At 40.5% G+C, this 12,895-nt stretch overlaps 1 protein-coding gene across 4 annotated transcripts in view; it reads right to left on the bottom strand.

Annotated features, from left to right (window-relative positions):
- LOC139265535 (MORC family CW-type zinc finger protein 4-like) overlaps positions 1-12,895 on the bottom strand; it is a 168,313-nt gene that overhangs the window by 102,177 nt on the left and 53,241 nt on the right. For 3 of the 4 annotated variants that reach the window (XM_070882576.1, XM_070882575.1, XM_070882578.1), the window contains exons 3-5: positions 11,401-11,533; positions 5,339-5,557; positions 89-235 (exon numbers count right to left, since the gene is read on the bottom strand). In XM_070882576.1, coding sequence (XP_070738677.1) covers positions 89-235; positions 5,339-5,557; positions 11,401-11,533 — 499 coding nt within the window. The remainder of the gene's footprint in view (positions 1-88; positions 236-5,338; positions 5,558-11,400; positions 11,534-12,895) is intronic. The other variant, XM_070882577.1, reaches the window with a different exon arrangement.

Consider the following 12,895-nt stretch of genomic DNA (forward strand, 5'->3'; position numbering starts at 1 on the left):
AAACTTTAAAAATCAGAGGGTGCGCCCCGTTTCGGGCAGTGGGCAATTTCGGTCCCTGTTGCTTAGATGACTGGGATTCTCTACCTACCTTCTGATGTTCCAAACAATAATTCGAGTTCCTTTCTTGCTAAGGATTGCATCAAATTCTGCCAGCAGGTCCTCCTGTGATTTGAAGACTGAATATTTTAAGATGGCCTCCAGACTTGGCACCGAGTCTTCAGTAACTATGAGGTTCTGTGCTTCAGACGGTTAAGAAATATTCAGAAGAACATATTCATCCTGTCCACTTCAATGACTTTCCCTGGTAACTTATTTCACAATTCAATAACCCCTTGTGTAAAAATTATCCATCTGACATAACTTCTTACATCTAGGTTTCCCTGGTATTTGAATCTTTCACCGTTGTGAACAATTTGCCTGGATTCAACTTTGTCAACGCTCTGAAAATGTCATCTTTCTTCACGTAAATAAACAGAATGGCAAAATAATAGTTTTGGACCGAAGGGTATGCCTCTAAACAAAATAGGGGAATAACCACCTTGGACTGGAAGTTGCGCTTCAATCTACGATCTATCTTCAAATCAGACAGAGATAAAAGTCCCCTCTCACCACTGGCTGCTTGGAACCCTAAATGAAATGAATGTGATCACTCTCTCTTTAAGAACTGTCTCAAAATTGCTGCATACATTGTAAGAACAATTTTCAATTTGCCACTAGAATATTAGACACAGGAACTGCCTACAAAGCTGCTTATTCATGTCCAATTAAATGTATGTAATCTTAATGCCAAATTATCAAGCTGCACAGCTGTGCCTTAAATGAACTGTGATACCCGAGAATACAGAAGGGAGTCCGAACAACTTAATGGTGTATTACACAAAGGGGCTCAGGGGACTGATGTGAACATTACACACGGAGACTCCAAGGTCCAAACACAGAGAAATAAATCCTCATACAGATTGATGGAGACTGAACAGAATATTATGTGAGAACTCCAGAGACTATAGTGTATTCAACAGCACATACAAAGGAGCTCTACAGATCACGTAGAAGTTGATAATTTGTTTTTATACTTCAGCTTAGATATTCCAGACACCTGGAATTGTGTTAAACTGTGCACATGCGAGTCATTGGCACCTCGAAAAACATTGTGCACCCAGCTGCAGAAGATAAACTATTCCTACACAAACCATACTCCACTAACTACTTCTTGATCATCTTTATAGAATTGTCATCACTGATAATAAACTGCTCTTTAAAATAGAGTTTTCTGAGCAATCAATGATGGTAAGCCAAATGTTTTCTTCACTGAGAGATTAAAAAAAAGGTTTTTATATTTTTTTTAAATGAACTAAAATACCTCCTTTCCTTTCACTAGATTGAATGTTGCTTGAGAAATCAGAACTGACACTAATGCTTGCCATGTGCATCAATGTTTCCTTTGCATGAAGATCATGCCTTGATGGGTACTCCCAAGTGGCAGATGAACATAAGAACCTAAGAACATAAGAATTAGGAACAGGAGTAGGCTACCTAGCCCCTCGAGCCTGCTCCGCCATTTAACAAGATCATGGCTGATCTGGCCGTGGACTCAGCTCCACTTACCCGCCCGCTCCCCATAACCCTTAATTCTCTTATTGGTTAAAAATCTATCTATCTGCGATTTGAATACATCAATGAGCTAGCCTCAACTGCTTCCTTGGGCAGAGAATTCCACAGATTCACAACCCTCTGGGAGAAGAAATTCCTTCTCAACTCGGTTTTAAATTGGCTCCCCTGTATTTTGAGGCTGTGCCCCCTAGTTCTAGTCTCCCCGACCAGTGGAAACAACCTCTCTGCCTCTATCTTGTCTATCCCTTTCATTATTTTAAATGTTTCTATAAGATCACCCCTCATCCTTCTGAACTCCAATGAGTAAAGACCCAGTCTACTCAATCTATCATCATAAGGTAACCCCCTCATCTCCATAATCAGCCTAGTGAATCATCTCTGTACCCCCTCCAAAGCTAGTATATCCTTCCTTAAGTAAGGTGACCAAAACTGCACGCAGTACTCCAGGTGCAGCCTCACCAATACCCTGTACAGTTGCAGCAGGACCTCCCTGCTTTTGTACTCCATCCCTCTCGCAATGAAGGCCAACATTCCATTCGCCTTCCTGATTACCTGCTGCACCTGCAAACTAACTTTTTGTGATTCATGCACAAGGACCCCCAGGTCCCTCTGCACCGCAGCATGTTGTAATTTCTCCCCATTCAAATAATATTCCCTTTTACTGTTTTTTTCCCCCCCAAGGTGGATGACCTCACACTTTCCGACATTGTATTCCATCTGCCAAACCTTAGCCCATTCGCTTAACCTATGTAAATCTCTTTGCAGCCTCTCTGTGTCCTCTACACAACCCGCTTTCCCACTAATCTTTGTGTCATCTGCAAATTTTGTTACACTACACTCTGTCCCCTCTTCCAGGTCATCTATGTATATTGTAAACAGTTGTGGTCCCAGCACCAATCCCTGTGGCACACCACTAACCACCGATTTCCAACCCGAAAAGGACCCATTTATCCCGACTCTCTGCTTTCTGTTAGCCAGCCAATTCTCTATCCATACTAATACATTTCCTCTGACTCCGCGTACCTTTATCTTCTGCAGTAACCTTTTGTGTGGCACCTTATCGAATGCCTTTTGGAAATCTAAATACACCACATCCATCGGTACACCTCTATCCACCATGCTCGTTATATCCTCAAAGAATTCCAGTAAATTAGTTAAACATGATTTCCCCTGCATGAATCCATGTTGCGTCTGCTTGATTGCACTATTCCTATCTAGATGTCCCGCTATTTCTTCCTTAATGATAGTTTCAAGCATTTTCCCCTCTACAGATGTTAAACTAACCGGCCTATAGTTACCTGCCTTTTGTCTGCCCCCTTTTTTAAACAGAGGCGTTACATTAGCTACTTTCCAATCCGCTGGCAACTCCCCAGAGTCCAGAGAATTTTGGTAGATTATAACGAATGCATCTGCTTTAACTTCCGCCATCTCTTTTAATACCCTGGGATGCATTTCATCAGGACCAGGGGACTTGTCTGCCTGGAGTCCCATTGCCCTGTCCAGTACTACCCCCCTAGTGATAGTGATTGTCTCAAGGTCCTCCCTTCCCACATTCCTGTGACCAGCAATTTTTGGCATGGTCCACAGAGCTTGACTTGCTGCACCACCCAAGATGCTATCAATCATATCTGCAGGTATTGTTGCGACAACCCTGAGTAACCATCTTCAAAGAGCCAGATATAGTGCTATTCCATCTGTTGCTCAGACACCTCCAGCATAAAGCTCGCACTGCCAGGGACACTCTCGGTCATCTGCAGTCTCTGACCTGCCCTCCACCTCTTTGCAGGCAAGCTGCAATGCTGATCTATGGGGATGGTGCCATGGAATGGCAAATAGGGCTACCATTCCATGCAGCATCACCCACATTTCAGCATGTATTAAACAAGGAGTTCGGTTTTGGGCTGCACGGTCACTGTCAGACTTATGACTGGACCTAGAGTTTACCTACCCTTTATTTTTGCCTGCCAGTTCTCCTCCTTCAGCTTTGGCAAAGGCGGTTAATAGTTTAAAATGTATTTTGAGTTTTTCCAAAAGCTTTAAGTATTTTTGTTCCCTATTCTGCCATTTCCCTTTAATTATCCTAATGCATTAGTAGTCTCTACATTAGTGTGCTGTCTGCAGCTGTCCAAATCTGCACCTGGGGTTATGCTAATGAGCTAAACTTGAGTAACTCTGGCCTTTCTTCATCCCCACAGAAAGGAAAACCTCATGAGTCAATGCCCGCCCCCTAGGGTCTGTTCCCTACCCCCTCATTGAGCCAAAGTTCTAACCTCTGCCACCCTTCAGTGAGAATAAAGCAGAGAGGGAGAATGGCTAGTGCAAATCCTCCCCCTACGGTGAACAAAATGAACCGTGGCCCATTGCAACCCAACCCACCCTTTTTTTTTTAAAAAGATCCTGGCCCAGTGCTATCCAATCCCTTCATCAGCTCTCATTGCCCCCTTTGCACCACCCCATCCCTCTGCCCCCCTCCCTTTTTCTGTCCTTCCCATTCACCTCCCTACTTTTGTCCTCTGGCCATGCTCCCATCTCCATTTCTCATCGAGCAGTGAAGGGTGGCCCATTGCACACCCCTCTCAATAAGAAAACCAACCCTGGCCCAGTTCCAGCCAACCCTTCCTGTTGCCTGCTCTCCTCCATCCCATCCTCCTCTTGCCATCGACCCCATCCACTTCGGATCCAGTTATCTTCCTAACTTCTAACCCTGTTTAACGTAAATACTGCACTAGTCTTGACTCCTCGGGGCCGATTTGGAGTGCCCTCGTCTGGTAGTAATGGGGTGGTAAGGTCCTCAAAAGGGGGTCGGTAGCCATACTGCCCTGTTAATACTGGCGGTGCAGCCAGCTTCATTTTAAAAAGGGTCTACTGCCGGGTGTGCAAAGCACCTATTTATTTCAGTCAATAAAAATGTAGATATAGCTAAAGCCAAAAGCTTGCTGGTCAATGTGTAGACCAGAAGATTGCATGGTATCTAGAAGAACAATATATTGTTCCTGAAGCTTGCATTCAGCTTTGTTGGAAGAGTGTACGAGGCCAATGACCGAGCAGTCAGAGTTTATCTATTTCATTGTTATCTACTTTTTCTGCCATGTTTACTTACTTCTTAAGGTTACTTAGAGAGTTTTGTCAGCACTTCTCCTACTACTGATTTGGAAGTCAAACAACTACACATGATCAGTGGATCCCATCCACAAAATAAAGGACACTGCTTACCATGGCAATTCCTGTTGTTTGATGGTTGGATCTCCATACATAAAGAACCCATCCCTTCTGACATCTCTCATTAGCAAATTGGTGACCAGAGAAAAATGTGTTTCAGGTCAATAGAGCATCGTTATACAAGGATCAAGTCACTAACCATGCAACTCGGTTTGCAAGAGGTAATCAAGACATCTTTCAAATTGTGACTCACATATTCACAGGCAGTAAACCATTTGCTCTATATGCATAGAGTATTTCAGGAAGCAGTTCTATAAACTACAGATTGTATCACACAGGAGATGTAGAGGCACTAAAACATTTAGAATTAATTGTCCATTATATAGGAGCAGTATACCATAACTACGCTGCATAAATTAAATAGAGCACAATGGTGGGGAGTATTATACAATAAAATCTTGCATCATATCGGGGAACCCTGTGGAAAGAAACTGCTTGATATTAAAGGAAGCCTGTTAAATTAAAATAAAATGTATTAAATATGAAAATTACATTACGTTAAAGGATATTATTCTGTTGGTTGAAAGGCACAATGGGGATGATGACAGCTTGTGCGCTAATCTGTTCCAGGTAGGTCTGTGATAGGAGGCCCACACTTAAAGCTCCGCCATTCTTGGTGAAGACAAGAGTATCCTTTCCCAGCCTCATGGAGCCCGATTTAAATCCATTTCCATATACTCCTATTGGCAAGTGGCTTCTACTCCCTGTTTTATTAGTGAAACCAAAGCTGTGAAATAAGATTGAAGTTTGAAGTGAGAAAATTAGTTAAACTGTTAGAAATGACCTACTGTTGCAAAATTAACATCGCTTCTTCCATTTGTAGCCAAGCAGAACCAGATCATTTTGTAATGGGAAGGAGCAGGTATACGAGCAGAGACATAAGAAATTCTCAACTAGAAAGTCTCGAGTTCCGAGGATCATGTGTCATATAAATACATCTGTGAAGTTCAATTTGTCTGCTCAAATTACACCCGCCACCTGCTAAAATTTGCCAGCAGTCAAGAAATCCACAGCCCAGCCTGTCAGTGCCTGTCTCCTCCTCTTCCTCCTGCCTCCATGTATGAAATGGAAAAATAAGGGAAGGGGAAAATAACATTTTTTAAATGTTTGATTAAAGTAATTTGTTGATGTCTTCAGTAATTTACACATTAATTTACATCTGTGAAATTAAGCCAATTTCACAAATCAAAATTCAAATGCTTGTTAAAATCTAGTGCCAATGCTTTTGTTTGTTTTTTCCCCAATTTTGTTCCCCACATCTCCTTAAATACAGTAACTCATAATTGGGTACAGTTCCACATGGGAGACCCTTGCCCAATGGTTATTCTGCCTGTGTGAGTCTGGTTGGTGTGCGTTATGGAAGATATCACAGCCAAGACCCAACCTATTCGCACCCGACATCCAGCTGTGCACTTTCAGCAGGAAGCTAAGGATCGCTGGAAACTGTGGTCGATTTTTCTCCTCTTTACTCCGGGGTAATGAGATCAATTGCAGCACACCCACTCTAACTTGGCTGAGATCACCAGACCCCACAGACCAGATATTGAATCTCACAGGCTCTTCTGGTCCCTAATTCAGCCACTTCACCAGGATGGTGCATTTTCCCCACAAAACCATAAAATGCTTGCAATAATTTTCATGAAAATAATACTTAAAAAAAAAAATTTAACCACATCTTAAAAAACACAGGACAATGGGAAACATGCTGCAAGTAGAATGTCTCGCTTTTTTTCCTATTGTGTAACTGAAAGAGATGGCTCTTTCAAACACGACCTTCCTTTGCAGTGTGTAAATTAAACATTTTAGCATATTAACATGCCAGGTGGTGCATGTATCCATTACAGGCAGTCAAAGATTAGAACACAGTTATGATTTTTGGCTGCTAACCTGGTTTGTACCTTTCAGGCCACTGTTCTAAAGAGACAAATCAAAGACACAGTAGCTACTTAGAAATTGCCTAGGTCAGACGACTGCTGTTACTGTTTAAGTTTCAGGCTCCAGATCAATGAATGTTTTTTTTCTCTTTCTTTTCAAGATTGTTTTGTGCTTTGTATGCAAAGTGTGATGTCTCGTATGTCACATGCACTAGACACAAGATTTAAAAGTCATGCTCTAGATATAGCACACTTTACTAGGGATGATAAAAAAACAATATTAAAAGAAAGTCAGGTTTTTCAGCTGGAGTGCTTCTGACCTGAAGTCTGAAAGTTAAAGCTGGTTTTAATTCATAGGACAGTAGGGCTTGAGTTTGAGACGGAGCATCTGAAACAGCATCCTGTATACAACAAAACTTAATCCAGTGACTGTTAACACTTATTGCTGCTGAGACAAATGCGTTTGTTTGCCTTCAGCAAGTGTTAATGCAAAGTTAGGCTGCTGAACTCTGCTCTTAGACTGTAGGTCTGAGGAGGAAGAGGATGGGGGAAGTGTCAGTTCTGACTAAAAATTGACACCGCAGTCAGGCTTTTAACAAAGGAGACACGGACACCAAAGGCAGTTGGCTTTTGAAAACAGGAGTGCATAGACAGTCAGGCAGCAAAAGGCTTCAAAGAGAGCAGTTTTTTCCCCAGGACTATATGTTATTCTGCTTAAGTTAAATAAGATGACCCATTAAAGTAGGATAATGCTGCATTCTCATAGTTAGCATCATTACACCAGCACAAGTTGTACTAATTGACCAGAATGATTCTCATCAGAACTACTGCTCTGTACATTTCACATTGCCGTGGAATAAGTGAATTGAACCAAACTTTGCCATATTTAGTGTTAACTTGGTCAGCTTCTGGAGACACTGAAGAAATATACATGTAAAAGACATGTCTATCCAGTTCAGGTTGCCCGGAAGTTCTGTTGTTGCACCCCTGGGTGTTACTATCGTACAAGTAGATATAGCGCAGTGTAAGTCAGCTCCCAAGACACAAACTGCTTACAAGAGCAAAAAGGTGGTTATGGGAGACCTGAATTTGTTGCACTGATCCTGATAGACACCTCCCATCAATTTTGTAAACTGTAGGAAAACATGGGGTTGTAGCGAATCTGTATTTTCAACAATGACTCAAAGGCCACGACTGAAAAAATAAACACTTGCATTTATATAGCAAGTTAATCAAGTCACTGACATGTCGTAAAGGCCTTCAGTCAATGAATTACTGTTGGAGTTGTTCTGTACACAAACATGGCAACCATTCCATGCCAGCTACGTCCTACAAATAATGAGATGAATGACCACTTGATCTGTTTTTCCATTATTTTGTCAAAAGAGGGATGCAGGCCAGGACATGGGGAAAACACCCCGTTCTTCTTTGAACATATGTGAACATGCAGACAGGATGTCGGTTCAACGTCTCAGTGAGTGGGTGCATTGTTTTATTGATAGGAGCACATTAGAGCAAAATATGCTCATTCATCAAATTATGCTGATTATAAAAAAAATCAAAGCTCGAGCTATATAAAACCTAGAGGGTATATTTGCTTGACATAATCTACATATGCAAATTAAATGAATTATAATGATTTACAGTATAACTAACATAAGTTCAGACCTAGCACAGTCTGTCACAATCTGTTAATATCACTTCATATTAACTTTCTTAGGTATGCTTTGCTTTGTAGTGAACTAGAACATGACAGAATTAGTAAATGGAATCTGATATTGTATCTGGATCACTGTTTTGCTTGTATAAATGAGTTGTGTCAGAAATATGTGGGACATCCTCAAAAACACATCACTTTTTTGGTTTAAGAATATTTTGAGACATTTGCAAGCCCATGAAGCAGTAATATTGTAACACTACCAATGAAACATTTTAAACAGCTTATAAACTGACCTTGTTATTATAGCCTGGATATAGAATGTCTACTGGAAGTGGTATGTTTCTACTGTCTTCGATTATGTGCCATTAACTTTGTTGTGTTGTGCTGTGCTGTGCTTAACCATGCTCTGTTCCGCTTTGCTGCACTGTAGTATGTTCTGGTGCGCTATATTTTGTCTCTATCATGTGCTTTGTGTTGTGCTTTGCTGTATCAGAATTATTCACTAACTGTTTGCCAAGGGCCAAAATCCAACCTGTATCTTACAACAGTGTCTCTCTCAGGAATGATGCAACAAGCTGCACCAATGACAAAATGCAGCTCGGCATCTGCGATTCTCCATAGTGAATTCCTGATTTCAATCATGCCACATTTGCCAAGTGAGGACCAGGCACTGCCCGTGCCCCGAAAGGAAAAAGTGAAAGAAATTATAGTACATTCGGTTAAATAGTTCTATTTTAATGTGATCTTTTCACTTGTCCGACGCCTTCTAATGTTATTCCTGTCTTTTATGCGCAACAAAAATTCATACCACTGCTACGGATCCCTAGTTCACATCATTCACAAATATTATGAAGAGTAGGGGTCTCAGTGCAAATTTCTATGGTACTGAATCTCGACTTAATCAATATTCCAGTTGGGTAGGCTATAAAAGAAGGCCCAGAGATAAACGGAGCAATTAGTAAACTAAGGGTCATAGATGAAGACGTGAACACCACAGATAGCTCCCAGACTACAGTATGAGTATATACACTATCTAATCTGTGCTCAGCGCACTATATTGCAATTTACATGGCCTGTGATTTTGTCAATCTTTCTTTGTGTTACACTGCATGGTATTGTGTTATATACCAGTGTATTTGATCTCAATCATGTATTTTATTTTGCTATGCTACACTGTGTTTGGACTGTCACATACTTATTGTCTTGTAAAACACCAGGTTTGGTCTGTTGGTTGTGGTACAGTATGTATGGTCTACATTGCATAGTTATTGTATTGTGCAACACTCTTTGATCTGTTGTGCATTTTGTTGGGTTTTCTCTATACTGTACCTTAGGGACCTGCTCTGGGACTCATTCTGGACCTCTACTATTCATAATGCTTGTTAATGATATGGAACAGGAATAATTATTATTTGTTGATGACAAGAAGCTATGTGGCAGGTAATGACAAGATTATTTTCAGAGAGACTTGGACGAATTACATAGATGGGGTCATGTGTGGCAGATGAATTTTAATGGTGCTAAATGTAGGATAGTGCATATAAACATGTCTTTAACATGAATGTCTTAATTTATAATGGGCCAATCGATTACAAGATTTGCTGAAGCTCCATCCCACTGAGATACATCATCAGGAAGAACAACACTAAGAATCCAATTGACAATAAGAAAAACATAAAAATATAAAAGCTAAAATTAAAGCAGTAAGATGAGAAAATCAAACAAAAAGTACCACAGTATCCATTGATTACAGAAGGCATTCCAGTAAACCAGTAGTCACAGGATATTGGCATTTAAGGTCACCCGAGCATGAATTTAACGTAATAACATGAAAACTCTGCTATTTTGAAATATGCCAGCGAATTGTCATGAGGATACATTAAGTACTTTCATTGTTAAACAATCAAGGAGGGACAGCTCACTCAAATTACTTTTCAAACAAACAACAAAAACTTTAGGGGAAAATCAAACCAAAAGCATCATGTATTACCGATGGGTAAATTGATTTTAAATCTAAATAATTTATAAATATAATTTTTAATTGGCAGGTTTTCTCCTCTGGTTTTTTGCTTCTCTAATAGAATACATGGTTAATGGTATATATTTTTATATTCATTCTCGGGATGTGGGCATTATTGATTATGCCTTCTTCTTGAACCACTGCAGTCCATGTGGTGAAAATACTCCCACAGTGCTATTAGGTAGGGAGTTCCAGGATTTTGAAGGAACGGCAATATATGTCCAAGTCTAGATGGTGTGTGACTTGGAGGGGAACCTGGAAGTGATGGTGTTCCCATGCACCTGTTGCCCTTGTCCTTCAAGGTGGTGGAGGTTATGGATTTGGGAGATGCTGTCAAAGAAGCCTTGGTGAGTTGCTGCAGTGCATTCTATAGGTGGAATACAATGCAGCCATGGTGCGCCAGTGGTGGAGGTGGTGGATGTTTGAGGTGGTGTTTGGGATGCCAATCAAGCGGGCTGCTTTATCCTGGATGGTGTCAAACTTCTTGAGTGCTGTTGCTCTCATCCAGGCAAGTGGAGAGTATTCCATCACACTCCTGACTTGTGTCTTGGAGTGGTGGCGGTGAGTCTTTGGGGAGTCAGGAGGTGTACGTGGGAACATCACATCTGGATACAGTGGGCTGGATTGGCCTGGTAGATTTTCCCACTCTTATTTTTACATGTTTCTAGCTATTCTCACTGCTTGATATTTTTCAGAGGAAGCAGATGAAGGGACTTAGTGTTCTTTAAATTAATGGATCGACAGGTAGTATTAGGACTCAGAATTGTGAGCACTTGATAAACGAAAGTTTTTGCACATTGTAGTTCTGTTCTGCATTATATTTTACCTGTTGAGTATTTGCTGTGCTATTCCACAGTGCATTTGGTCTGTGTTATGTATTTAGTTGAGTTTGTATTTGTGGTATTTAGCTCACTAAATAAATTCTAAACTCCATTTGGTAGACTTTATCCCTTATTTTCATTGACAATGTATCTTAATAAAATGGGGTTCATTTTGTTCATCCTTAAGCACTCTACCTCAACATTTTGTGTAGTTTAATTGGAGTCATTCCATTCCCATTATCAGTGAAGGTCAGGCACTGCTCATTTTTAATCTCAGTCACGTCAATCCACATTTGTTTGGCACACACTCCTGGATCACATGCATTATCTGGAATAGAAAAGGGACTTATCATTAAAGCAGTTACTGGCTTTTAGCAAACATAAGGCGGCTGGGCAATAAGTTGAAACTATACGCAAATTCTCATACATTTATTACCCATCTGACAACTTGTCCCAAAAAAGCCAAATAGAATCCAGCCATTACAGTATCATTAATTTCACATATTTAAATGAATTTCTTTCCAAAATATCTTAAAGAAGTATTTATTACATGTTTATAATTCATGTTTGAAGGAGCTTACTGATGTTTCACAATTAAGTCGTAGATTCCCTAACATTCTATGGAACTCCGAATTCACCAGTTCTTTCTTCCTTGTCCTTATAAATGTCTTGGCTAAAGGTTCTGGCTTATGGTGGGTACAGTTCCACAGATGTCAGTAACTCGTTGATGCCTCATACAAGTAGCCTTCCCTCAGATGGCCTTCCCAATGGAGCAGCTAGCTATTTCTTAAATGAGTCTCACGTCCTGCCACTTTTCCTGTAAACCTCTTCCAGCTATTCATCACTCTGTAAAAATGTACTGCCTGACCTCTGTCTTAAATGTGCCTTTCATTACCTGAACCTGTGCCTTCTTATCATGCTGCCCTGGTGTTTTGGGTTTATTTTCTCTATCCTATTAAGGATCTTGTAAAAAAGGGATCTTATGGTTATGTATAAGATTACAAGATAATTACACGTAAGGAAGGCAAATTAGCCCATCTTAGTTCATCCAGCCAGAATGACCCTGAAGTCTACCCCCAACACAGCAACATCTAATTGTTTTTTAAATGATTCCTGGGTTCTCGCTTCCACTACTCCCATGTGGGAGTCCATTCATGTTTGATCACTCTATGTTTGAAGAAAAATTTCCTGTTGAATTTACCTAATTACCTTTTACTAGTTAGAACCTGTGACCTCCTTGTTCTACTCTTGCAGTTAAATTCAAAGTAATTTTCCAAATTTACCTCTTACATTTACAATCTTTCATACCTTTACAATATATCTCTCAGATGTCTCCTTTCAACATTGAAAAGCTGAAGTTTCTCCAGTCTTTCATCATAATTCACACCTCTAAGATTGAGTTTGTGGCTGTTTGCACTGTTTCCAACACTTGAATGCCTCCTTTCTATCTTGGCGACTAAAAATGGGCACAGTACTCAAGATGCAGTCTGAGCAGCCACTGTACAGTTTGATCACAACTTTCTCTACGTTGTGTTGTAGCCTTATGGCTATCTAGTCCAACATTCTATTGGCTTTGTTGATTGCTGATCTGCATTGTTTGGGCACATGGAAGAGAAACTACTAAGACTCTTAGGACTGTTTCCATTTCATCTTTCACTGTTCCAACACCATTCATGAAGTATGCGTGTAG

This window comes from Pristiophorus japonicus, chromosome 6 (genome assembly GCF_044704955.1).
Source record: "Pristiophorus japonicus isolate sPriJap1 chromosome 6, sPriJap1.hap1, whole genome shotgun sequence".
Lineage (NCBI taxonomy): Eukaryota > Metazoa > Chordata > Chondrichthyes > Pristiophoridae > Pristiophorus > Pristiophorus japonicus.